Below are 24,683 nucleotides of genomic sequence, written 5' to 3'. Positions count from 1 at the left end.
CGACTAGTGTTCCATCACTTTTGACGAGCACTTACGGTATATAAAATACTTTTCGGTATACTTTGAAAATGTGATGGTATATTTCGGTATATTTCTGTGGGTCAGTCACACCAGTTTCGATAACAACAACACGCCGCCGCACAGTGGACAGTGGCTGAAATGACCAATAAAGCAGAAAAAAATCGCCTTTGAGAAATTTGATAATTGTGGCCGTTAAAGACACATATTTTGGTAGCTGTCGCTATTTAAAATAAATGTAGATCAAGAATACCAAGAAATTCGAAAAAAATTAATGTTAGTAATTATATAAAGTCATATAAATTTTGTTATTAAAATTAAATATGTTAAAAATGTATTTTTAGAAGAAATTGTTTGTTGCTTAAAAAATTCTATCGTTTCTTCTACATTTTTCTGTAAAAACCGATTTAAACTTAAAATATATTAAATACTTTGGGAGTTATTGATTTTGTCCTGCTAGATTGACAATTTCACCCATTGTGCGCCGCCACCGTCGCGCTGCTGCTGCCTTGCTGCTGTGAAACAAATCGAACATTTAGCTAAAAATTGGATTTGCAAATCGGTTGACATACTTTTGAGATTTAAATGCATTAAAAGTGAAACCCCAGTGCACCGTGAAACAATTTCCGTAGGCCCCTTTGAAATTCAGCTCATATCGAATTTTATTTGTGGTACGTAAACACATACCGGGTGTGCAGGCAACGACTATCCAATGCCCTACGCCAGAATATGTTACGCTTCGCTGATTAAAGCGTGAAACGTTAATGGGTTATCAATTTGTTGTGTTATCAGGTTGTGAATCACATTCGTAGATTATTTGACAATAAAAAGAGAACACCTGGCGAAAGGCCTACCTCCCCGAAGAGTGTGTGTCACATACGCAACGAGTTAGTCATCACATCCACTCATACCTCAGCTCGCGCAGGGGCCATATAAATAGAAAGTGCCTTGAAATCTGTTTTGCAAAAATAAAAATATGCATTTGTTAAACAAATATAACATTGTGTTCCCTACAAAACTGCACTGAGTGTGGAGTCGTGTCGAATCTCTTAACTTTACAAAGTAAATGTTTACATATACAAATTCAATGAGCAAATGCATTTTACAAACATTGCTGCCAGTCTACACCTTTTCCGGTGGCATATAATATTTGCCCCTCGCTTATTAAATGCATCTTCTCTGTGTGGGTTTTTGCCTGTGCGAAACGCAGCAACTGTTTTTATTACAATAATGCATTTCCCCTATGGATGGAGGGCTAGAAGCTTGCGTGTTGGTGTGTGTGCGTGATATCATGTGTTTTCTTGGCCCTTATCTTGGCTGAATGCCTGTGTGTGTGTGTGTGTGTATATGCTTGGGGTAGAAACGTGCCTCCATTGTCCATTTACAGCCTTAAAGTCGTTAAAGGCACTTTGTCAACCAGGTGCTGTTGCCGCCAGCCTTAGCCGCCTCACCTGATGAGTGACGTTGATAGGGTGGATATCACCCACCCCACTAGATATGCGACCGTGTCGTGACACGAGTGGAATAAGAGTGTTTCTTGAGCTGAAGCTTTCACAAAGGGTGGTCTCAGTTCTCTGAAGATTGAGTGAGTTGTCAAAGCTTTAAACTAGCGGTATATGGAATTCTCAGGTACAGAGTATGGCCTGATCGCAGGGGCTTGAGTCAGCTTTACGAGTAGCGGTGTCATGACCCGCATAAAACCGTATGCTTGTTGGCTGACTTTAATCATCTTTTGAACTCGACTTGAGTGGAGCGTTGGAGCTCAAACAGCTGTAAAGTAGCGGCTCACCTTTAACACGCAACGCCGGCGAGTGCTGCTGTCGTTTGCCGCTGCTGATTGGATCGGCAGCAAGCCTTAAAGAGGGGCAGATAATAATACACTTTATGGGACGAGATATCTAAGCAAACAGCGTGCCTGCCCCTAGCTCGAGATTGCGATTGTGAGCGTAAAAGTGTGTTTGTGTGTCATTTCTGTCTGTGGGGCCGAAAGACACAGACTGCTAGACAGTTGATTCGGCAAACAGAAACCCCATCAGTCCGGACGTCGCACTGCTGAAATTGTATTTCAATCGCCTCAAATATTTCCAGGTAAAGTCCATCAAAATGGAAATGAACCCAGCCGCAGCGACAGCCACAGCCACAGGCGGCGGCAGAGGAGCAGCAAGAAGAGAACGAATCGAGGATGACGCATCCACACCCACATCTTCAACTACATCAACGCCAACACCCGCCTCCATTGCCGCCGATTACATGCGCAATTTCGAGAACATCATAGAGCCAGGGAAGGTGGCCTCCATGACCAGGGAATTCAATCCGCAGGTGGCCTACGAGTTCGAGCGCTATCTGAATCCGCAGAAGCTCAAACAGCACGTGCTGGGCAGTGAAAAACTGCGCTCCATACTGGAGCACTATGCACGGGAGACGCAGCAGCCGCTGAAGAAGATGCAGCAGCAAGCCAAGGCCATCATCGATGAGATTGGGCTGGACAGAAATATGGCTATAATACGTTGGTGCGGCATTGCCATAACGGCCATTGGCCAACGGATCTGTGATGGTTTCTATGTTAATTCGGCCAGCATGGCCAATGTGCGCAAGGACATGGGACGGTGTCCGGTCCTGTATTTGCCTAGCCACCGCAGCTACATGGATTTTATACTTATGTCCTATATATGCTACTACTACGACATTGAGATACCTGGCATAGCAGCAGGAATGGGTTTGTTTAGCTATAAAAGGAGACCCATTCTTTTTGACTCATTCTTGATCTTCTACAGATTTCCATTCAATGTTCGGCATGGGCACGATGCTCAGGAAAACGGGAGCCTTCTTTATGCGCCGCAGCTTCTCAAACGACGAGCTGTACTGGGACATCTTTCGGGAGTACATGTATGCCTTGGTGGCCAATTATCACATTGGCGTGGAGTTCTTCATCGAAGGCACACGTTCGAGGAACTTTAAGGCTCTGGTTCCCAAGGTGGGGCTATTGTCGATGGCCCTGCTGCCCTACTTTACTGGGGAGGTGCCTAATGTGATGATTGTGCCTGTAAGCGTGGCCTATGAGCGGGTGCTGGAGGAGCAGCTATTCGTGTATGAGCTGCTGGGCGTCCCAAAGCCCAAGGAGTCGACCAAGGGCTTCTTCAAGGCCCTCAAAATAATCGACGAACGCTTTGGCAAGATGTTCCTGGACTTTGGGGACCCCATTTCGGTGCGTGAGTTCTTTGGCCATGACAGTGGGCAGCGCATGCAGCGAGCCGGTGTGGGCGGGCATCTCCAGAAGCTGAATCGGCAGGAGATCGAACTGGTCAAGCAGCTGGCCAACGAAATCATCTACCAGCAACAGCGTCGCATTGTCATCAACACCTTCAACCTGCTCAGCCTCTACTACGCCAGCCAGCTGTATGCCCAACGATCGGCGAACATTGACGAGCTATCACGCGGCTTGCTGCACCTGAAACGCATCTTCAATCAGCTGGGTGCGCATGTCAGCGTCAAGGCAAGCAGCATCAAGGCGGACATCATTGACGCCGTCGAGATACACTCGAATATTTTGCAGTTCTCAAAGGCAAGGTTAGAGTTTACGCCGCTGGCGGCCAAACAGCTGGCCACACAAATCGATGTGAAGCGCATGAAAGCGCATGCCTTGTGTCCCTCGACCATGGCCGTGGCTGTGCCCATGCTGGCGTTGCAGCTGTATGTGAATCCGTGCCTTTTCTGGCTGGCTAGACCCGCCTATCTGCTGCTGGCTGCCCTCAAGGAGCAGAGGAAACAGGAAGAGAAGTTGAGCAGCACCAATAGCTACTCCTACGACAGCACTCTGTCGGCTCTGCATTCGCATGTGAGCATCATGGATACTCTGTTTCAGCACGAGTTCATCATCGAATCGAATCGTGAGGCGGTAGAGTTTGAGACTCATCTGCAGCTGCTGCTCGATGAGAAAGTGCTGGACCTGGAGGAGAGCGGTAGGATTAGGGTGCAGGACAACGAGTGCGCTCATGTCATACTGGCCGCCCTGGCGCCCTTCTTGTGCCTGTACTACCAGCTGGCTGTGACGTTGCGACAAGTGAGTGGCTTGGCTAAACTGAAACTATGATAAATATAACTCGAATACTTGCAGATACCCTTTGACATCGAGTTCAGCAACAAGGATCTGCTGGTGCGCGTGCAGAAGCATGTGGAACAACTGTTGCAGCAGCCAGGCGGTGCCGCACCTCATGTCCATCCGTATTGCCTCGCCCTGGACAATCTCAATATTGCCATCCAAGCGCTCATCCAGCGTGGCTACATTCTCAAGTGCCGTGACTCAGGACAGATGCGCGTAGCTGATGTGCCCGGAAAGTGCCTGCGGGAGTTAGAGCGGCAGCTTTTGGAGTATTGCCAACTAATGCCCTTTGCCCAGTACTCGATGGCGGCCAACCAGCAGGCACAGTGCCACATAGCAAAGTTATAACTGGCAATGGCAAACGGCGTACTGGCTCCCGCCAATCAGCCACCATCCTCCACACATTCTAGTACAATTTCCATTGCTTTGTTCATCCAATTCATTCGTTTCATTGTCGGCCTGCTCAAGAATTGTCGCATCATCTGCATACTGTTTGTTTTTGTGATTTTGGCGCCGCTCTGGCAACTGCTGCGTTGGCTCATTGCATCATCCTCAACGCATTCCCCAACGTAGGCTTAAGGGGTCGTCCAGTATATGCCTGCTTCTGGGTTCAGGGGTTCTGGCTGTAGCGTGTCTTTAGCAAATATCTTTAGGTCTAAGATATTAATCATTTCAACCCACAAAAAAGCCAGAAAAAAATTCTTAAAACACAAAATCGAATTTTTGTAGGCGAACGATTTTTAGAAAGCTGGCTGCCGAACGCAGGTTGCACTTTCGCATGACACAAAATAATTTAGAATACATTTTAGCACACAAAAGGGAAACGAAACCCTTTTTCTTGCCAAACAAAATTCGGACACAAAGCAAACAAGACTCAAAATCAATTAGGAAATTATTTGAATACCAAGAACTAGTTTAATATTTGTGGGTGTTTTTTTTAGATTTAAATTGAATCAGAACAAGTGACATATTTTATATAGGATAATTAATTTCTGTCGTAAGTGGGATTTCTTTATTTTTCAATTTGCCAGCAAGAAATTTGAATGCGCCATTTTGTTTTAAAATACAGACTTTTAAAGAACAAATTTTATTTTAATATCCATCAATTACATTTTTTTAAATTGCACAAATTTGTGTTTAAAATCAAATTTTTAGTATGTAAAAGTATCGCGAAATACAACCAAATTAATTTTGTCTCGCATAATGCGTTCACATACTTTTATATATTCAAATTCAACTTAAAAAGCATCACACATTGTGTACATTTCTTTTCCATTTTTGGGATATTTTTTCGCAAACATTTTATTTGTTTTTGTTTCCCATCCAAATTTAACACAAAAATGCATCGAAAAAGTACAATGTAGTACTTTTTAGTATCGAAATCAAATTGCAAATTTTTTAATTTCTGTAAATACCAATTTTTAACGAAAAACAAAATTAACATCGCACAAGATTTGTTTCCATTTAGAGTTGGAATAATCTTGAATAATCTAAAACTTTTAATATTGCGAGGTTTAAAACGGGCTAAAAAAAAGGACATGTATTTTATATTTAATCGTATAGTTTATGGAGCATTTGTTTTTTGTACATTTAATCTGCATTTAGTTTTTAATTCTGTTTTGTTATTTTAAGTTGGTTGAGTTTTTATTTTTAGTACATTCCCATCACCGGAAATACCATATTTTTGTATAGTTCTACTGTGCCAATGCAAGAGTCGCGCGGGCACTATTTCGGATTAGCTATAGAATAATATAATTACGGATAATTCGGGTTCGACAAAGAGTTCCTTAGATGCGTACCGGGATCCACACAGCACAAGGGAAGTCTGTAAAGTGCAATATATAGTATATATAAATGTTTTATTTCATGATATTTTTAGACACGTTTGATTTATTTTTGTGGTAGCAAATTTTATATTTATCATAGATCTTAACAGTGAAACAACACCAATCCTAACCACTAATTCAACAAAAGAAACCAGAGCAATAATAAAGAATTTAGAAAGATCACAAGAACTCCCTCTTGAATTGGTCCAGGGTGCGCTGGCTGATGACCACATGCATCATCAGACGGTTGGGATATGCCTCATCCGCCACGGTGTCCACAACGGCAGCATTCTTATAGAGCCACGCCATTTCGGGGCCACCGCTGGGCACTCGCATCTGCAGCTTGCGTCGCCCCGTGGCGGCCAGTATCTGCTCCTCGATGTCAGCCAGCAGTGGCTCCAGTCCGGTCTGGGCTCTAGCAGAGATATGATGGACAGCAGCATCCGACGATGGCTGAGACACCAAGTCGCATTTGTTGTACACGTTTATGATCGGTGGCAATTGACTGGTGGCTGAGTCACCGCCAGACACATTGAAAGCCAAAGAACGGAGGGTGGACTCCACGTGGCTGCGTTGGGCCGCATGACAGGGGTGCGATAGGTCCTGCACATGCACAATGACATCCTGAAGGAAGGAAAAAAAACCTTCTTTAACTGAACCGAAAGGTATAATTGTGAGGGAAAAGACTCACCGCCAGCATGGCGTCCTCCAGAGTGGCCACAAAACATTCGAACAGACCAGTTGGTAGATCGGACATAAAGCCCACCGTGTCCATGTAGATCACCTGCAGATTGCACGGCAGCTGTCCCGCATGGGCCGTCACATCGAGGGTTGCAAACAGTTGGTTGCGCGGCTGCAAGGCATCCTCCACCGTCAAAGCCTTGATTAGGGATGTCTTGCCAGCATTCGTATAGCCCACCACTGCCACAATCGGATAATTCTGCTGCTTTCGTTTCTGTCGCAGCAGCTGCCGTTGACGGCGAACCCTGTCCAGCTCTGCTCGCAATTTGCGCTCCCGAGTGCGGAGGATTTCCTTCTGCAGATCGGTCAAGGAGTAGCCCTGACGACGCGTCTGCGTCACGCTGGCATCCTTGGCCTGCGACCAAATGTACGGCAGCTCGGCCATGGCTACCTGGAGACGAGCCTCCGCTGTGGTGGCATGCAACCGGAGGATTTGTATGACCACCGAATAGCGATCCATCACGGGCAGACGGAATTCTGCTTCGAGGAAACGTTTCTGGGCGAAGGAGAGCGTTCCTTTGCTCACGAATAGGCAGGTTAGATGCTTCTCCTGACGCAGATCCGCTATCAGGGCCTTCAGCTCCACCATTTTGCCGCTGCCAAAGAGAGTCTTCCGCTCGAGACTCTCCAGGGGAACCTTAAGGGCCTTTGCCACTTGCCAATTGGGCAGGGAGTGTATCAAAGCGCTGGCCTCGGCCAACTGATCCACCGGTCGAACGTCGCTAGGGATTTTTTGCCTTTTCGCGGACCACTTTACATACGGCTGAAGGATGAGCACCTGCTGGGTGCTGGCTATGTCGCGGCTTATGCGCATGGCACCGCCGGCCACCTCATCGTAGGCGCTGTCAAAAAGGAGTTCAGTAAGAAATGAGTGTTCTCTATTGATTACAAAATACACACTTACCGATCATCTAGAAAGCGCATGTCAGCCAGATTCCCATTGGAATCTCCTCGCTCCGCCTCCTCGTGATCTTCATCGCCGTGCTGTCCCGCCTGCATTTGCGCCTCAAAGAAGCTCTTCCGATTCCTTATGCCCTTGACGCCCTGATGCTGAGTGTACTTAAAGCGTGAATGGAGGACTCCCACCATAGCGGGACGCAGTGGGAGAGCCCTGGTCAGGCGCATCAGCGGCCTAAGACTAGTCATAACTAAAGCTAATTGGGAATTGCAAATTGCAATTGCTAAAAGGTTTCCTCCTTCAGTATCGTATGCTTGTCCTCAAAGGCCATCCATGCGGCTTGGCAAGATCTGGTGCGAGATGATGTCGTCTGATACGAGATGCCGGTGGCAACAAGCGAGGCCACCAATATGTTATACTTTGCCGGATAGCGGATCTTCGATTGAATTATTTTCTGAGCAAAATAGGTGCCAGAAAAGCCTGTAATTTGTAATTTATTATGCAATATTGGCACTGAGAAGGAAAACTACTACGACGCACCCAAGCAGAATGTGGCCAAACCCGTGAAGAGCGACCGGGTCATGCAATCCAGGTAGGCATCGAATCCGGGATGTTTGTCGCGTTGCTGATCCTTCAACTGTTTGATATCGTTCATAATCAACGTTGAATATTTCGTACTTTTATTATTATTTTATTTATGTGCCGGCGAGGAAAACAGCTGGGTTTCTTAAAGAGTGGCAGCTCTATCCATTTGAACTGCTTGTTAGCCTTTTTCCATTTTAAAATATGTATATAATAATATATATATACAACAATAAAAATAAAATACAATATTCAAACAAATATTTAATATGAGCATGGGCAAAATAATTGCAGATTGAGAACAGGCCCCATTTATCTAATATAAGCACAAATCTGAATTAAAACAATTGAAGTTCAGTTCGTGCTGCACAGTTTAGCTTTTTTATAGCTAGTTCTGGCTATTTTCAAAGTTGATTGCTAGAAAATTGCTACACCTGGCAACGCCAAACGCGCCGTCTGCTGCTGCTGGTGTTTGGATTTTCTTTTAATTGTTGTTTTCGCAGAAATTGTCCATAAAATGGATGTGGAGAAGATTTGCCTGACCTGCTTGAGTCTGACTGGGCCGTTTCTATCCATTTATGAGGGCGGAGTAGGCAGCTGCCTGGCCGATATGCTCAAGCAGTTCACCAAAACGAAGGTACGCGAAGGCGTCAGACGATAAAAACAAAACCGCAACAATCCTAATCCTTCCATTTGACAGCCGCGCCCCGAGGATAATCTGCCCAAACGGGTCTGCCTGAGCTGCCTGAGTGAAATAAACCACTGCTACACGTTTAAGATCAAGTGCGAAAACTCCAGTCGAACCCTTCGCCAGCTGCTGCCAAATGCCCTGCCGGAGGAGCCCGATTTCGCCCCCACAAAGTTTGTGGACTCTGCCGAGAAGGCCGTACAGACCACCGAACCCTGTGCCCCGACTACAGCCACAACTGGAGTGCAGACCACGTCTGTTCCCACCACAGATGCCGCACAGAATACCAGTATAGATAAGTCTAGCTCTGCCCCCGAAGAGGAGGATACAGAAGAAGACGGCGAAGAGTGTGAGGTTTTTGACTACGAGCTACCCGTAGAGGCTGCGGAAAAGGAGGAAAATGAAAAAGATACCACTGTGTATAAACTCGAGCCCGAGACCCAGAAGATAACAGAATGTAATATAGCCCTATTCGAGGCCCCCGACAGCGATACAGAGACACCCGAACCCGCACAGACTTCCAAACCGCAGATGAGGACACGAAAAAGTGTCGCCAAACTGCTTCTTCAACAGCAGGAGCAGGTAAAGCAGTCACCCAAGCGGGAACTAGAAGACTCAGAGACAGAGGCAAAATCTCTGCCAACACAGGCCAAGAGAACCTCACGACGTCGCCAGGCCGAAAAACAAACTGAAGATCAATCCACAAAAGAAATGGTGGCACCGCTCCCAAAACTGATCAAGGTCAGCATCACCCATGGAGAAATAATGGATCTAAAGTATCAGTGTGATCGCTGCAATGCTGGCTTTGCCTTGGAGAAATCCCTGATGATACATCGGCGACAGAAGGGGTGCATCAATCGCAATTATCCCTGCAACGAATGCGAGCGAGTGTTCGTTTCCCCCGAACATCTGGCCGAGCACCAGGCCACCCATGGCACATTCAATTGCCAGGAGTGCGGAATGCTGTACGATTCCAAGGAGCAGCTGGGCAAGCACATGGTGCAGGGCCACAAAAGGAACCTGCGCAATCAGTGCAGTGTTTGTAAGAAGGGTAAGAGATTCCGCTTGAAAAACAGCCCTCAATCCTTTCTGATTGGTTACTTTTTGCAGTGTTTACCATGCTATCAACCCTGCGGGATCACATGCGCATCCACACCGGGGAGAAGCCGTTCCTGTGCAATATTTGTGGCAAGAGCTTCACCCAAAATGCCAATCTGCGCCAGCACAAGTTGCGTCACTCGGATATCAAGAGCTTCAAGTGCACCGAGTGTCCGCATTCGTTTGTAACCAAAGCGGAGCTTACCTCCCATGCCCGCACCCACACCGGCGTCAAGCCGTTCGAGTGTGAGGTGTGCATGTCCAAGTTTACGACGAGCTGCTCGCTGGCCAAGCACAAGCGGAAACACACCGGCGAGCGACCCTATGCCTGCGACTTGTGTCCCATGCGCTTTACGGCGCTCAATGTACTCAAGAATCATCGACGCACCCACACGGGCGAGCGTCCCTATGTGTGCCCCTTCTGCTCGAAGACCTTCACACAACGCGGCGATTGCCAGATGCATCAGAAGACACATCAGGGCGACAAGATCTACATTTGTCCGGTGTGCAGCGAGGAGTTCAAATCAATGCCAGAAATGCGCACACATTTGGCCATACACGAACAGGAGGACAAGCGCTTAATGCACTTTACGCTGCTCAGCAACAAGGAGAATGGGAATGGGGGGACCCTGGATGATGAGCTCACTGAAGTGACGGATTCGGCATTGATGCTATAAGGGATATAAAAGAAGAATTAGGTTAATATGCACATCACAGAAACGACACTGACACCGACTCCTGATCATTCAGACAAATCATATCCACAGATAGATTTTAAAGGTATCTTTAAGCACACACGTCCACCTCCCTGCGGGAATCTACGACAAATTAGACATTTTTTGAAGAGCATCTTTTAGTCTTATACGCCTAAAGGTTGGTAAAAATAAAAGAAAGATCCTTAAACATAAATTGCATCTGAATCGTTAATAGAACTGTCCGAACTGCTGCCCCGTCGTCGGCTGCAGGGCTGAGGTGGTGGGTATTTCGGACAGTATGAGGGCGGCGGCACCGCTCGTTACGGGCGGATCGCCCTGGAACCAATTGACCAGCTCATGGTGCGCACTCTGGACACACTTTCGCTGGTCGGCTATCAGGTTCTCCGAGTATTTCACATGATTCGCATAGGCGTCCTTCTCGTGCTGCGCATCCTTCGACATGCGATGCAGATCCTTGAGTATTGCCGAGCCCCAGAGCTGGACATGTATGTCGGGTATCTTGCTGGCCAGCTGCATGGCCGGCGTCACCATGTTCATGCTCTCCTTGGAGTTGCCAATGCTAAGGAAAACATGCGAGAGGAGCACCAGCGAGCAGCTTGTCAATCTATTCAGGTCCTCGGCATTGGCCATCTTGAGGGTTTCCCTCAGAAATCGCCTGTAAAGCAGGATAAAGGATTAATAAATGTCTGGCCTGCAGGATTACTCGATCCGGCACTCACTTGGCCTCATGGAAGCTGTTCTTGTGGAAGGCATGCAGCCCCTGGACATAGTAGAAGCCACCCATCAGCGCCTGGCTGCTGTACGTGTGCGTGTTCTCCGTCGAGACGGCATCGAGTATTTGCTTCAGATCCGCGTCCCGCTTGGTCCGCAGATAGATAATGGCCAAATTGAGATTGGCAAAGAGTTTCAGGTCCCGCTCCGTCGTCTCGTTCACACAGACCAGAAACTGTCGTTCGGCGTGCTCAAAGAAACTCGTGGACATCGAATACAACCCGATGAGGCAGTGCAGCTGTGCCGAGTGCCGCTTCAGCAGACTCCGATGTGGGACAGCCAGGCAGACATCCCGGGCGGCCGCTATCTCTCTTATGGCCAGCTCTCGGTTGCCCATTACCATGCGGCACATCACGATATGCTCGAGCAGGATCACCTTGAACACCGACAGGATGGGCTTGTCCTCCTGCATCTTTAGTTTTTCGATCTGTGTCAAAGCTTTCTCCGTGTACTTTTGCGCCTTGTCCATGTACCCGGCCATCATCGAGTGGGACACGGTAACGAGGTAAACGAGTACGTAGAGCTGCTCTTTCGGAAGCCACACAAACATCTCCAGTTGATTGGCTCCAAAGATGGCCTCGTCCGTCGGCCAGTTGGGTGCCATTATCGTTTGTATCGACATCTGGAGCTGCTTAAGGCTGGGCTTGACGGTCTTCACCTGGCCCAGGGCCAGGTAGTAGCAGACCTGCAGGACAAGGAAGAACACTTTCAGATACTCCTTCTGGTGCGGATTAGGTATGTTATTGTCGATTATTTGTCCCGCGGTGTTCAGCAGTGCCAGAACATCGTTCGTTTTCCGCTCTATCATCAGGATCATGGCTCGGGAGAGCAGAAAGAGCACTTTCAGGTACGTGGCCCCCGCCTCTTCCGCAGACTCGGCGCCCACGGCCAGCAATTCGGACGCGAGCGAGTATTCCCGATCGCTGGCATGGATCTGTGAGAGCTGGAGCAGCAGTTTGCAGTGCCAGTAGACGTTGTGTTGTGACAGTTCCACCGCCCGCCGCAACATGGCCTTGGCCGTGTGGGAGCTCTGGTCCGTCTGCAGATGCAGTTGGGCCAAAACCGACGCAGTGTCGAATTTCACATCATCGAAATTCATCAGCGGCTCCGCAATGTTCCAGGCCTTCTCCAGGTGCTGCCTCGCCATGTCTATATTCTTTGTGTACGCCATCAGGATCTGTCCCATTTGTAGGTGCGTTCGCGCTTCCACTTTTGATGGCGGCGTGAATGTGAAGAGCGCTTGCAGGCACTGGATGCACTTCTTCACGTTTGGCGGCTGGGAGGTTCGAAAGTATTCGGCCAGGCCGAGCAGCGATATGTAGCAGGCGTCCTGGGACGCTGCCGCGGTGTTCGTTGTACTCATAGTTTCTAATTTGCTAACAAATTCGGTTTGTTTATCGCCCAATTTTGTTTTGTTGTCAATTTCGCGACAGCGATAGCGGTGGTTGCTTACTAGTGTTGGTAAACTCTGCACTTAGGGATGAAAAAAGCGGCAGTCGATAGTTGTGACCGGTGAACAGATCGATATTACGTTTTTTACCGATATGTTCAGCGATGAAATTCTACTACCGGCGGCCAGCTATCGCGGACTATATCGAAGGAAGGCCATTTGTGGAATTAAAAAAATGCGCGGGAGTATAGATAATTGTGTTCGCAGGAACCCCAATGTGATATGTTACTACGCCCAACGCCCTGAGTCCCTACGGGGAACCTCAGCTTGAGCCTCTCATCTAACTGCTGCCGGTTGGAGGTGACCACGATTTTTGCTTGAGGGAGAGATGAGAGATATTTTAGGTCTTCCATTGGTCTCAAATGGCTCCATTTTTAAAAATTAGCCAATCGTATAGAAAATGTATTACTTTATCAGATACCATTATTGTGTGACAACGGACAAACGCCTATGATACATCAGGCCGTCGCAAACGTATTACTATTAACATAATTAAGGTATCGTACTGAAAATCATTATGGATAAATTTATTTGACATATCTCATTCTTAATAATCATGTGCGTTCAGTACAAGTATTGTAAGGAATCACTGATCCCTGATCAAGGTCGCGTATGCATTCATTATGTCTTTAACCAGCAGATCCAGTTAGAGTAGCAAAACTAGATCATAAAAGTGATTCTCTTCCGCTGCTTTGTTTTTACAGTAAATCAGTTAGCAAAGTCTAGTGTCATACGCCCATTATAATCGCAAAGCTCTTAAAACAGCTGAAAACTGCTGGCTATCGATATCAACCAATATATATACACCGAAGCCGCGCTTGGGAAGCTTTTGCATTTTAATAATTAAATTCAATTCAGTTAAAAAACGCAACCGCCACGGACAAGTTTCCGTAACAATTTCTGTATATAAAATAAGGTACATTATATTACTGAATTGTTATTCATCGGTAGTTATAGTACAAATATTTGTGTTAGAAAGATTGAACCCAGCGCGAGTCTTAGCCTTTTTGTAGTATAATTTCGCAATTTTAATCAGCATATCTATATGCCTCAGTGCCCTGTGTGTCTGTATACGCGTATATCAATGTAATTGAATGTACATATTTGTCGCCCGCAATTTAAATGAGGCAATGAATTGCGCTATTTCGTATTTATAATAATTTTTTGGATTTTTTCCGCGGAGTTTCCAATGAAGCAGCGTTTCAATTGGAATTGTTATCAGCATTGATTTTAAATGGTCTTGAATGAGATCAATCGGAGGTCAGTTTCAAGGAATCGCGAAGAATTCCAGGAAGGTGACACAAGAGTTCACAGAAATTCGCAAGAATAAAAAAACTAAACAAGAAATATAGCAATTCCAATAAAACAATAAAGATCTATTTAAAGCCAAGTTCAGTGCAGCTTTTTAAGCTGACAGCCTGAGAGTCTTCCCCTACGAGTATTCATAATAAATTGTTGTTCAATAATTGGGATTTTCCCAAAAACCCGTCTCGTCTCCCACTTCAACTACAAGTGGGTGCAGATCGCAAGAGCTTCAATGGCGGCGGCGCAGGCGCGCATCACGCAAACAATACGTCAATATACTCGTACAGTAAAAATACAAACAGCAGAAAAACCAATTACAAAATCGCCAATACTCGTACAGGGTCAACAATGAGCATACACGCGCTAAAATACGGGTGTATAGCGCCGACCATTTATTTGTCCCGTCATGAATCACGTTGTGTCGGCGGTGTCTCTTCGATCTCTGGAGGGCCTCTGTCTCTGTATCTGGCTCTGCTCTGAATCTGCAACCGGTTACTGGAAATGTTAATTTTGGGTTTTTTATTTTTAATACAAAAGCCATTTTCATTGCTTTGCTGCAATCACGCAATCGTTAGCGACATCGTCACCGCTCAGCTGGTACAAAAGCTGCAGCCTGGCGCTTAAATTTCTGGCTAAACGGAACAGCGCCAGCTTTGCCAGCAACAATATTTTACGCACTATTGCTCTGGGGTATACATATATGTATGTATATGTATATATTTTTTGTTGGGTCAATATGTAATCTAAGCCCACTGGCAATACCAATGACAATACAAAAGAGATACTAAATTCCGCAGGGAGACCACATAAAAGATATCTTCAAGCCTAGTCTAGCCAGTACTTAAGCTTTTTCTCTCTCTCTCTCTCTCTCTCTCTCTAGCTGTTGCTCTTTTATGCTCGCTTCGGTGCATGCACAAAGCAACGGTTCATTATGTATGACAGCAACAACAACAACAACAGCAACAGCAATATAGTTGCGAATTTCCAGTGCAGGGGGACATGGGAGATGGGGGAAACTTTCACTTTTGTTCGGCCTGCAGAGAGATGTTGCAATTGTCAGTCGCTTAAAGATAAATACCTATCTACTTATAACTGTACGCAGTGGGAAAGCTTTGCTTTGGAGTGAATCATCCGCCCGATTCGGCTTAAGCGGTTTTAAATGAGTGTTGTTACGCTTGCCAGCAGGGCTGCCACCTACTTTGATTTATTTGGAAAACCCAAATTGAACCTCATTACTGCCATGATCTATGGCTTTTCAGGGGAAACTTTTCATGAGTCTAAGGTGATAAGAAATTCGGTGATCTGTTTTTAGGGAGAATTATATGTCAACTCTGCCTGGAACCTGCATAAATTTAGCCACATTGAGTGCTCTCCAGTCAGTCTCTCTAATCACGTCGTCGGAACATAAATTGTCAAGCAAACAAAATCTTGAGCTCCAGTCACGTAGGGGCAACAGATAACGCCCGAGCGCTGAATATTAGACCCGCCCACAGTTCAAGGTCACTAATTAATAGGCCTTCCTCTCCTCCTGCCAACCAACAGATACCCCGTAGCAAACAGAATGAAACTCCTTAGCCTGTCCCTGTTTCTGGTGCTGCTCCCGGCCTTCCTCAGCGCCGATCTATGCAGCGTAAAGCCCGACAACAAATTCCTGGGGAAGCGCCTGAATCTGTACCGCGGTCAGCAGAACTTTGCCGTATCCATGCTGGACGTGATCCGCACGTCCACGCCCAACGACAACGTGTTCTTCTCGCCGTACAGCACCTACCATGCCCTGCTGCTGGCCTACTTTGGGGCCACCGGCGAGACGGAGCAGCAGCTGAGCAGCGTCCTTCACCTGGACTGGGCCGAGTCCAAGGAAATGGTGCGCAGCGCCTACAGCCTGGAGAAGCGGAACCGCGAGACCAGGTCCAGGAAGTCGCCACTGGAGTTCTCGTCGGCGGATCGCATGTACTTCGATCAGGAAACGATTCTGGCGAGCTGCCTGGAGACCCGCTTCAGCGACGAAATCGTGAAGCTGGACTTCAAGGGTAAGCCCGAGGAGTCGCGCATTCAGATCAATGACTGGATAGCCTCCGAGACGCACAATCAGATCAAGGACATGCTGGCCCCGGGCGACATCGATGCCCGCACCCAACTGGCTCTGGCCAATGCAGCCTACTTCAAGGGCCAGTGGGTCAGCAAGTTTGAGGTTAACAACACCGCACAGAAGCCGTTCTATACGTCCAGCACGAACGCCTCGTTTGTGCCCATGATGCACCAGAAAGGTACCTTCCTGCATAACGTGGATGAGCAGCTGCGTGCCCATGTCCTGCAGATGCCCTACCGCACATCCTATAACGAGGCCGAGGAGGATGAGGAGACAAACTCTAACATGTCCATGGTAGTGGTGCTGCCACCCTTCAATAGCGGATCCCTGGAGGACGTACTGTCCCGCCTGAATGCCAAAACCCTGGAGGAGTCCCTCGACAATGCCATGCCACGTGAGATTGAGGTGTCGATACCCAAGTTTGAGTTCGAGCAGCGTCTGGAATTGGTCCCCGTAAGCCACGAACACATGTTGCTCCACGTTTAACTCTACTAATCTATAAATTTAATCTCTTAGATACTCGCAAAAATGGGAATCACCAAGATATTCGAACCGACTGCCACTTTCCATGACTTCACCGATCGGAGCGTTTCGTTTGGCGATGCCAAGCATGTGGCCAAGATCAAGGTCGATGAGGAGGGCAGCACGGCGGCGGCCGCCACTGTTTTGGTCAGCTACCGCTCGGCCCGACCCATCGAGCCCACCAAGTTCGAGTGCAACCATCCGTTCGTGTTCCTCATCTGGGATCACGCCTCCAAGGCGATCCTGTTCACGGGCATCTATCGCGATCCCAAGACAATAAAACAGTAAATCCGCGATCCTACTTCTCCTTGTTATTTCCTAATTAACCTAAATTCTAAATTCTGCCTCGACTGTAAATGACGATGTAAACGTTTAATTATATATGTACGATAATAAATTATGCCAATAACAAGTGACGTCATTTTATCGCTCTGAAAAAGGCACCGACCCGATAAGGCACAAAGAAGAGTTGATTCACGAGGGTCATCCCAGCAATCAATATGGCATCCGGAGGTACAGTGACCTTTAAAGAGCCTAGAGATTTTTTATACCCGATACTCAAAATGAATATAGTGGTATATTACTTTTTTGGCGAAAGTGGATGTTTTTAAGGAAGAGGAAGAAAGGAAGAGTTTCCGAACACATATAGTATATATATTCTTGATCAGCATCAATAGCTGAGTCGATATACCCATGTCTGTCTATCCGTCTTGTTTGATACCTAGTTCTCAGAGACTATAAGAGCTAGAGCAAACCAATTTTGTATCCAGACCCCTGTGATATCATACAGAAACAAGTGTATTTCAAAATTTGTGCATGCACCCTTCCGCAAAAGTAAAAAATTCTGTGGCATCAATAATTTTAAAGATACAAGAATACCCGAAGATTCAAAATGATAAAGAATTATAGTGTCTACTATATTTAAGAATTAGGAATAGATGAGCTCCCCTGGCTCACTTCCCTGCCACCCGCTTCTAGAGGCGACCTCTAGCGGAGTGAGCGAGATAAAACAGTCGAAAGTACTTCGTTGGTGGGAAGAGGGATATATGTATAATCGAATGTGCGCTATGGAAACAGATTGAATTATTATCATTATGTGGAAAAAAGATGGACGGAGTGCAGGAATATAAGCTGTTGAAGACATAAGATTACATATGACTGAATACTGGGTATTGTGCTTTTCCCCCACGTGACTCACGATGTGTTGTGTCTGCGGATTCGCAGGCTCGAATCGTCTTATCTGCAGATGAGGCATTAAGGGGTTATTCCCTTAATGGCGATGAAAAGACGCGGCTTTTAAGATCCATCCAGTTGTTCATTTCACTCCACCAATTCAAACACCATTTGTACATTTTAGTTTTGCTCAATTTACTAAATTCTTCATACAAAAATCGCATAAATAATCAATTGTACAAAGTTTCATTGTGGGGGTTTTTTAAGTAAACATGCATAGAAGAGAAGGGCTGGTTTTGTTTCAACTTTGAGGAGGAGCCTAGGCAACCTGGTTACACCAGCACGCGTATGTACAATATAATCAACTTTCAACTTTAATACTAAACACATAAATGAACATTCAAATCAATACTAGACAATGGGACATACAGTGAGGCTGGCTATTGGCAAAGGGCAGCCAGGGGCAAAAACGAAATTCATTGTGGGACTAAATTTTTAAATATGTCATGGCCGAGGCGAAAAGCACTGAAGGCACTTTTGTTTTTTCGATTAGGTTAGGTTTTCGGTTAGCAAGCGAATCCAATATTCATTTTAACATTAAGCAATGCCTGGTGCTCCTCGAATAAACAGTGGTCTTAACTATAACTAAATCTTGAATATATATATTTTTTGTGGTGGTCGTCAACGGGCGGCAAATCTCTTTGTTGGTTGTCTACAAGTCATCGGGTGGCATGAGAACAGCGTAGGCAGCGAAGCCAATGAATACGATGCCACCAACAATGGTGACAGTGCGCACAGAGATTTTGGAAGCCACCAGACGACCTCCAATCACAGCCAGGCCAGTGCAGATGCAATGGCCAATAATACCGCCAGCAATTACGCCGTAAACGTCCTGGAATGTGCAAAATGGGATTTAATTAGTATAGAAACTAGTTAAATTAGTTTAGAATATTATAAGCTGTGTGATAGATTTATTGCAGCATAAAAATGAATACCTTGCTGGCAGCGAGAATAATGGTGGTCAACTGAGAGCGATCACCCCACTCGGCGAGGAAAGTCATCGTAAAGGCCTGGGCCAAGATGCGCCAGGTGAAGTAGCCGGCACCACGTCGCTGCAGCGGACGACGACGACCACTCTCGGCATCATGGACAAGAGCAGCATTCACATCACGGTCCAGCTACAAGAGAAAATATATACCATTCAGGATTAGGTGGATAAATTATGGGGCGAAAGCCCATAAGAAAATGTCGATGAAAATGTGCGCAAACAAGAGGAATTGCAAATCATAAACATCGAAAGACTTTTTGTCACAGGAAACGAACAATTTTCTGTGGGGGAAAAACCAAAAATGTAATAAGCAAGAAAACGATCACTTCAAGAAAACATGCAAAAAATCCATGAGATGAGTTGGAACACTGTACGGAATGCATGAGAATGAAACAGTGTGGTGCGGGAATGGGTGGACCAAAGTACAGTGACTCCCACAAACCATACTCCAAATCCGACTTAAAATAATTACCAAAATAAAAATTTTTAAAAGTAAATCGATGAACAATGGAACTAATTTCGATTTTCGATGATTGAGGATGGTGATGTGACTGCGAAGGTGTCACTGTATTTCGTGTATGTGTGTTTGAATGTGTCAGTTTTTTGAGGGCAACAAGCATGTGAAACGAATATGAAAATTAAACAACCACAGTAGTTATGGTCGGTTATGGCTTTCATAGTTATATGTTCTTATTATGGTGGCCTAACCCGTGCTTTAAGAGTGCCATTGCCGGTGCCAGCCAGGTCCTCGCCGCCATTCAAGCTGCCACTCAGACTATGCATGCTCTCGTGTCCGGCCAGGGGAGCACGCGGCTCCAGCGCCACCCCAGTTTCCGGATCAGTCAGATCACCCGCCACGGAGGAGGAGCCGTTCAGATTCAGATTGTTGCGTGGGCTTTCACATTGGGTTTGTTCGGTCTGGTTCGATGATGCCGCCGAGTGCGACGGGCTGCTGCTGTGGAAGGTCTTCAGCTTGAGCTGTTCCACAATGCGATTGCCATCCTTGAGGAACACCTCGGACTCGCGGTAGTCGTCGCCATCATCGTTGCCAGTTTTATCACAGCTACTTTGCTTACTAGTAGAATTGGTGGTGTTATTATTGTTATTGTTGCGTCGCTGACGATGCTGCATGTCGGAGTCGTTGCCGGCTCCCGAGCCGGGGACAATAACAATGGAGTTGCGGCCATGGATGAGAGCCTGCTCGCTGGCATCCTCCTTGTCCGAGTTGCTATTCTTTCGCTTGGTCTCCGTATCCTCGTACTTGCGCGTTGCCTTGCGCAGCAACTAGAGAAATTATCGCATAATTCAGCATTTATTTGTTTTAATTTTTAGGTAGTTTATTGGTTTAGGTTTTCGAATCAGTTTTCAAATCAATTTAAATCGTTTTATATTTTTTTTGTTTGAAAGAAAAAATAATTAAAATTTGCATTAGCTTAGATTTGATTTCAGAAATTTATGTTTGGGTTTTTGATTAATATTCAGGTGGAATTGTCTTCTGGCAAAAAGCTTTTCCATATCAAACGTTTCTTTGTTTTAGTATTTTTTTTTTTATAAAAAATTTTGCAAAAAACTCTTTGGTTGTTGATATGCGGAAGACGTGCAATTAGTCACATATTAGGCTTATGTGTATGTGTGTGGTGTGTTTTTTTTTCGTTTGTAACATAAAACAAATCAGGAAGAAAATAAACAATTTAAAGCCAGAGAAAATGAGAGTTGTGGCAACCCTTGTGCTGTTTCAATGCCAACATTCCGCAACGACGCCAGCTTGTGGATTTTTTAAGGTCGAGAGGTTAATTAAATAATTTGTATTCCCATGCAACTAAGCTATAATTAAAATTATGAGAAAGCTTCGGGGCTCGTGTTGGATTAGTATTTGTAATTGTTCGCGACCCTCGTGTAGAAAATGAGATTGAAATAGCGTACTGAAGTTCAAATTGGATTTTGAATACCAAGGCTAAGGTTTATGAAGTGATCGCTTTGGCCTTGCATTTCGATTGTTTCTGTACAGTATTGCCAGGGCTTAATAATAGAAAACCACATATCAAGCGAGCTATTAACAAAAGCGTAAAGTCAACTTAAAAAAAATAATAGATATAGATATGCCACAAGCAAAAACTACTTGGATACAGTAAGAAGGGAACTACAACATATAACTACTAATAATTAACAATATCCAAAATATGCGAAAACAGAACTTACCTCATCTTCGCGCTTACGCAAATCGGTTTGGACCTCTTCGAGCTCCTCTTGAGCATCGGTTGGTTTCATCTTGTAGCCATCGTACAGCATTTTCAAGCCGAATATTAAAAATAATGCAGTTGAGATATAATACGTATAAATCTGTAGAGAAACAAAGAGTTTAGGGTTACAGTCCTATTCCGAAGGAAATCGAAACCTACCTTAGGAATAAAGTTCGCTGCCATGCCAAATACGCATGAGAGTACCGTCATAAGGGCCAAGGCGGCAATAGCACCGCCAAAGACAATCAAACGGGGATGGCGCATGGCCATTATGGCAGCAATAAAGAATGTCTTATCGCCTAGTTCTGTTAAAAGTATAACAGATATCGATGCTGTGAACGCATCGATAAAATTCCCCTTGCCCTTGGCCTGCCGATGATCCGTATCTGTGGGTTTATCTGGTAATTCATTTAGGTCCGTTGCTCTGTTCCCAACCAATTGATCCTCCACCACGCCCTGTAAAAATATCACAGAAATAAGATAATGAAATCGAATCGACCGTATGGTCAATGGACTTACGCTCTGTATTCCCGATTGTACGGCCACATTGTCTTCGTTTTCATGTTGAAATTCTGCCGCACATATCGTCGAGAATGTGAGGACCACCATCAGGGCCAGCGCCATGTGCCATTTGGCGGAACGCTTCAGGTATACATTGTTTCTGGTGGTTTGCCAGAAGTAGGATTGATTTTGTGACATCTTGGTGCTGTCTGTGCTGTATCCGCTCTTTAAGCCAGCCTCATGCAAATGGTATTCGTGTTCTTCTTCTCTGGGTTATCCGTGGTAACGATATGACGTGTCCGTTTCGTGTGACCGACTGCAAAGAAATGAAGTCAGAATCGGTTCGCTAATCAGGCAAAAAGTGTTCTCCAGCGGCTTTATTTGTATATGGCAAACACAGAAAATTGCCTGTGTGCATGTCTGTGTTTGGCCAAGTAAAATCTGAGCTCGATAGCAGGCGAATGTCAGGCCGGCCAGAGATAAGGCCAGGCTGCCTCGTACTGCGACAAGTGTCGTCTGATATGGTCAACCGAAAAGTAGCTGCTTCCACAGGCAGGCAGAGACTCCTATTAGGTAATTAAGAACTCTATAACATAAGATCTGCTATGATCCGGCCGCTCGACAGACCATTCAATACGTCAGAGGTACAGGCAACGGCAGCGGCACTTCAACCATCGATTAGATAATGTTTTCGGGGGATATTCGTTCACCCAGAATACCTAATACTCTGCGGGGAATCTACTCTTTTTATATCTCTGGCATATCTCTCTGGGATGCTTTAGCCACAAATATTTAGGTTTGTCTTTTATTATCTTTTTCTTTTAAATTAACCTCCACGCGGAAGGTCTAAACAAATATGATATTCTAACCGAAAAGGTGGATACAGAGCGTGCAAGTTTATTTATTATTTTATTTATTTAAATTTATATTTCTACAAATAATTTGGAAGCCATATTTTCTTGAAAATAAAGAAAGAAATATTCGGAAGAATCGTTTAGTCGGGCCAATTTTTATTCAATTAATTTTTTGTATTTTCAATTGAAGAGCCCTCTAGAGATAGGGTATAAATACGTGACCGACAACAGTTTCACAAAAAATGTGATTGCTATCTACATAAATATGTATACACAAGTGTAAATTCATGATTTTATTCTTTCATGCTACAGTTTTCCATATTCAGCATAGTTTCAGTCTCATTACAATTGGAAATTAGGCATTGGTACTGTTATCTGGTTTTCATTTCAGAGATAATTCTAACAATTATTTGACAGAATCATGACTAAGATTTTCTTTCATATCCTGAAGTATATATTTGCTATAAGTAAACCCCACAAACAGAGGGGAGTTTATTTTATTTAATATCCGTATGATATGAGCAATTCTTGTTGACAAAAGAGTCTGGGCGGGGGAATCTTTTCTGTGATGTTCCACAGTCATGGGCTTCCCATTTGCTTATCATAAATCATCCATTCTGTTCTTTTTACGCGTCATCTTTCTGTGTTAATGATAATTTCTGCTCTTATACTTTTTCAGCGGGTATTATGGTTATATATTCTTGATCAGCATCACCACCTTTCCTTTCGTTTGTATTAAAATCAGACGAATATTCCGTATATCTGACAAAAAGATGCATGAAACGGCATGGGTACTTCTTATCATACTCCTACGTCACAGAGAACTTGGAGGAGGAAAAAGTGGATATTTATTTGTTCAATAAATAAGAGATTAACAAGTTTGGAGTGGTTTCAAGACGCAAAAGGTCTGAGGATGCCCGCCCATAGAGGGAGAGCTTTCGTTATGCAAACACATGCCTGTTCTTCTTTCCACATAGAACTTGACTACTACGTATATACATATGTACATGTATATATGTATATACATACATATGTAAGTAAGGCGGTTACGTCGGACAACGACACTCTTAATGAACAGAACGCAAGTGGGCACTGATAAGACATACGATACAGTAGCCTGTTGTCGGGGGCGGGCGGCTTTACACCAGTTAGCTGAACTTGCACAAACAACGTCCGGGGAGACAGGGGTAATAATAATTAACTAATACATATATTTCCAGTTCTATTAAACTGAATTCAAAATACAAACAACACACAGAAAGACAAACCATACACAGACGGACGACTCTCGCTGATTGCTCTCTCCGCAAAAAAAAGAATCAAAACGGGTCGGGAAACTGTACAGATAAATCAATTGAATGCTTAGAATTTGCTGCTCAAACTGAAATATTAATATTCATTTATGGGCCGTACGTTCGCGTGTTGTAATGCTCAATGCTCTTTCTTTTTCGAATGGCTTGGCATTGATTTCTATTTCCCCCTTCTATTTTTTCTCTTGCGAATTTTCTATTTTCGTGATCAACCTACCGCCCACCGTCCACCGTTCGCTAGTACTGACTACTTGGCTATAGCAAAATTCTACCATGCCTAAAATTTACTCCATTAAAACCTCACAGTCACAAGGTCAGGCGTCGTATAATTAAGCCTAGTCAATCATTAAAACTGCAACATATAGTAGCATTGTTGTTATCATTGCGTTTCTATTGGCACTTTAATTGGCTTTAGCTGTTTTAAAGCCAAATCTAGCCATTTCTGTTTCAAGCGTTGGCATCACTATCACTAAAGACAAACACTTTGCCGCTGACGCAGACAATTTGATATTCATTTAAAATGCAATTAAAACGCGAAAATCACTTGTCACAGTTAAAAAATGCCCGTTTTGGCGCTAATCAAATTATAGTTAATTGTAACTATAATTAGATTAGTCGCATTTGCTGGAGTTGCAAAAAAAAAAAACACGTCTTTACCTTTTTCGACTCTAAAATGTGTGCTTATTACACTTACAAGGAAAATACACGGTAACTACACATTTGCGACATAATGGAAGGAAAAAGAGGGTAAGGA

The 24,683-nt window shown here is 44.9% G+C and overlaps 7 protein-coding genes across 11 annotated transcripts; 3 read left to right on the top strand and 4 right to left on the bottom strand.

Moving 5' to 3' along the window:
* Positions 1-2,015: 2,015 nt before the first annotated feature.
* On the top strand, positions 2,016-4,604 carry LOC6591777 (dihydroxyacetone phosphate acyltransferase). The gene is made up of 3 exons (XM_002017102.2): positions 2,016-2,734; positions 2,793-4,078; positions 4,133-4,604. The coding sequence occupies exons 1-3, from the start codon at positions 2,122-2,124 to the stop codon at positions 4,463-4,465; spliced, it is 2,232 nt and encodes a 743-aa protein (XP_002017138.2). The 5' UTR covers positions 2,016-2,121; the 3' UTR covers positions 4,466-4,604.
* Positions 4,605-6,006: 1,402 nt separating this feature from the next.
* LOC6591776 (putative GTP-binding protein 6) lies at positions 6,007-7,835 on the bottom strand. Its single transcript, XM_002017101.2, has 3 exons — positions 7,589-7,835; positions 6,635-7,526; positions 6,007-6,567 (listed from the first exon to the last, which is right to left on the bottom strand). Exons 1-3 carry the CDS (start codon positions 7,828-7,830, stop codon positions 6,124-6,126), a joined length of 1,578 nt encoding a protein of 525 aa, XP_002017137.1. The 5' UTR covers positions 7,831-7,835; the 3' UTR covers positions 6,007-6,123.
* A 14-nt stretch (positions 7,836-7,849) lies between these two features.
* Positions 7,850-8,270, bottom strand: LOC6591775 (transmembrane protein 141). Its single transcript, XM_002017100.2, has 2 exons — positions 8,123-8,270; positions 7,850-8,062 (listed from the first exon to the last, which is right to left on the bottom strand). Exons 1-2 carry the CDS (start codon positions 8,235-8,237, stop codon positions 7,866-7,868), a joined length of 312 nt encoding a protein of 103 aa, XP_002017136.1. The 5' UTR covers positions 8,238-8,270; the 3' UTR covers positions 7,850-7,865.
* A 386-nt stretch (positions 8,271-8,656) lies between these two features.
* LOC6591774 (zinc finger protein 2 homolog) lies at positions 8,657-10,859 on the top strand. Its single transcript, XM_026995218.1, has 3 exons — positions 8,657-8,801; positions 8,865-9,903; positions 9,963-10,859. The coding sequence occupies exons 1-3, from the start codon at positions 8,682-8,684 to the stop codon at positions 10,625-10,627; spliced, it is 1,824 nt and encodes a 607-aa protein (XP_026851019.1). The 5' UTR covers positions 8,657-8,681; the 3' UTR covers positions 10,628-10,859.
* On the bottom strand, positions 10,854-12,834 carry LOC6591773 (MAU2 chromatid cohesion factor homolog). Its single transcript, XM_002017098.2, has 2 exons — positions 11,386-12,834; positions 10,854-11,321 (listed from the first exon to the last, which is right to left on the bottom strand). Exons 1-2 carry the CDS (start codon positions 12,798-12,800, stop codon positions 10,874-10,876), a joined length of 1,863 nt encoding a protein of 620 aa, XP_002017134.1. The 5' UTR covers positions 12,801-12,834; the 3' UTR covers positions 10,854-10,873.
* A 933-nt stretch (positions 12,835-13,767) lies between these two features.
* On the top strand, positions 13,768-17,219 carry LOC6591642 (serine protease inhibitor 88Ea). 2 transcript variants are annotated; one of them, XM_026993736.1, is made up of 3 exons: positions 13,768-13,803; positions 15,735-16,734; positions 16,798-17,219. In XM_026993736.1, the coding sequence occupies exons 2-3, from the start codon at positions 15,754-15,756 to the stop codon at positions 17,089-17,091; spliced, it is 1,275 nt and encodes a 424-aa protein (XP_026849537.1). In that variant the 5' UTR covers positions 13,768-13,803; positions 15,735-15,753; the 3' UTR covers positions 17,092-17,219. The 2 variants fall into 2 exon arrangements, with proteins under 2 accessions (XP_026849537.1, XP_026849534.1); XM_026993733.1 differs by lacking the exon at positions 13,768-13,803 and having other exon boundaries at positions 15,583-16,734.
* Positions 17,220-18,150: 931 nt separating this feature from the next.
* Positions 18,151-24,601, bottom strand: LOC6591641 (transmembrane protein 165). Of its 4 annotated transcripts, none has more exons than XM_026984923.1 (7): positions 24,587-24,601; positions 21,784-22,081; positions 21,424-21,720; positions 21,224-21,364; positions 19,733-20,308; positions 18,972-19,154; positions 18,151-18,868 (listed from the first exon to the last, which is right to left on the bottom strand). In XM_026984923.1, exons 2-7 carry the CDS (start codon positions 21,961-21,963, stop codon positions 18,689-18,691), a joined length of 1,557 nt encoding a protein of 518 aa, XP_026840724.1. In that variant the 5' UTR covers positions 21,964-22,081; positions 24,587-24,601; the 3' UTR covers positions 18,151-18,688. The 4 variants fall into 4 exon arrangements, with proteins under 4 accessions (XP_026840724.1, XP_002017132.1, XP_026840721.1 ...); XM_002017096.2 differs by lacking the exon at positions 24,587-24,601 and adding an exon at positions 23,888-23,926; XM_026984920.1 differs by lacking the exon at positions 24,587-24,601 and adding an exon at positions 23,893-23,914.
* Positions 24,602-24,683: the final 82 nt, after the last annotated feature.

The sequence above is a fragment of the Drosophila persimilis genome, unplaced genomic scaffold (assembly GCF_003286085.1).
Source record: "Drosophila persimilis strain 14011-0111.01,24,50 unplaced genomic scaffold, DperRS2 tig00000000-arrow-pilon, whole genome shotgun sequence".
In the NCBI taxonomy this organism is placed as follows: Eukaryota; Metazoa; Arthropoda; class Insecta; order Diptera; family Drosophilidae; genus Drosophila; species Drosophila persimilis.
The sequence above is the reverse complement of the archived record's forward strand: the minus strand, read 5'-3'. Positions and strand labels throughout refer to the sequence as shown.

Coding starts and splice junctions, on each gene's coding strand:
- LOC6591777 (XM_002017102.2), top strand. CDS start 2,122: ATGGAAATGAACCCAGCCGCAGCGACAGCCACAGCCACAGGCGGCGGC. Junction 2,735..2,792: donor TGGCATAGCAGCAGGAATGG/GTTTGTTTAGCT, acceptor GATCTTCTACAG/ATTTCCATTCAATGTTCGGC. Junction 4,079..4,132: donor TGGCTGTGACGTTGCGACAA/GTGAGTGGCTTG, acceptor GAATACTTGCAG/ATACCCTTTGACATCGAGTT.
- LOC6591776 (XM_002017101.2), bottom strand. CDS start 7,830: ATGACTAGTCTTAGGCCGCTGATGCGCCTGACCAGGGCTCTCCCACTG. Junction 7,527..7,588: donor ATGCGCTTTCTAGATGATCG/GTAAGTGTGTAT, acceptor CCTTTTTGACAG/CGCCTACGATGAGGTGGCCG. Junction 6,568..6,634: donor TGGAGGACGCCATGCTGGCG/GTGAGTCTTTTC, acceptor TCCTTCCTTCAG/GATGTCATTGTGCATGTGCA.
- LOC6591775 (XM_002017100.2), bottom strand. CDS start 8,237: ATGAACGATATCAAACAGTTGAAGGATCAGCAACGCGACAAACATCCC. Junction 8,063..8,122: donor TTTGGCCACATTCTGCTTGG/GTGCGTCGTAGT, acceptor TACAAATTACAG/GCTTTTCTGGCACCTATTTT.
- LOC6591774 (XM_026995218.1), top strand. CDS start 8,682: ATGGATGTGGAGAAGATTTGCCTGACCTGCTTGAGTCTGACTGGGCCG. Junction 8,802..8,864: donor AGCAGTTCACCAAAACGAAG/GTACGCGAAGGC, acceptor TCCATTTGACAG/CCGCGCCCCGAGGATAATCT. Junction 9,904..9,962: donor GTGCAGTGTTTGTAAGAAGG/GTAAGAGATTCC, acceptor TACTTTTTGCAG/TGTTTACCATGCTATCAACC.
- LOC6591773 (XM_002017098.2), bottom strand. CDS start 12,800: ATGAGTACAACGAACACCGCGGCAGCGTCCCAGGACGCCTGCTACATA. Junction 11,322..11,385: donor AACAGCTTCCATGAGGCCAA/GTGAGTGCCGGA, acceptor CCTGCTTTACAG/GCGATTTCTGAGGGAAACCC.
- LOC6591642 (XM_026993736.1), top strand. CDS start 15,754: ATGAAACTCCTTAGCCTGTCCCTGTTTCTGGTGCTGCTCCCGGCCTTC. Junction 16,735..16,797: donor AGCGTCTGGAATTGGTCCCC/GTAAGCCACGAA, acceptor TTAATCTCTTAG/ATACTCGCAAAAATGGGAAT.
- LOC6591641 (XM_026984923.1), bottom strand. CDS start 21,963: ATGTCACAAAATCAATCCTACTTCTGGCAAACCACCAGAAACAATGTA. Junction 21,721..21,783: donor TACAATCGGGAATACAGAGC/GTAAGTCCATTG, acceptor ATATTTTTACAG/GGCGTGGTGGAGGATCAATT. Junction 19,155..19,732: donor ATGGCACTCTTAAAGCACGG/GTTAGGCCACCA, acceptor TTTCTCTTGTAG/CTGGACCGTGATGTGAATGC.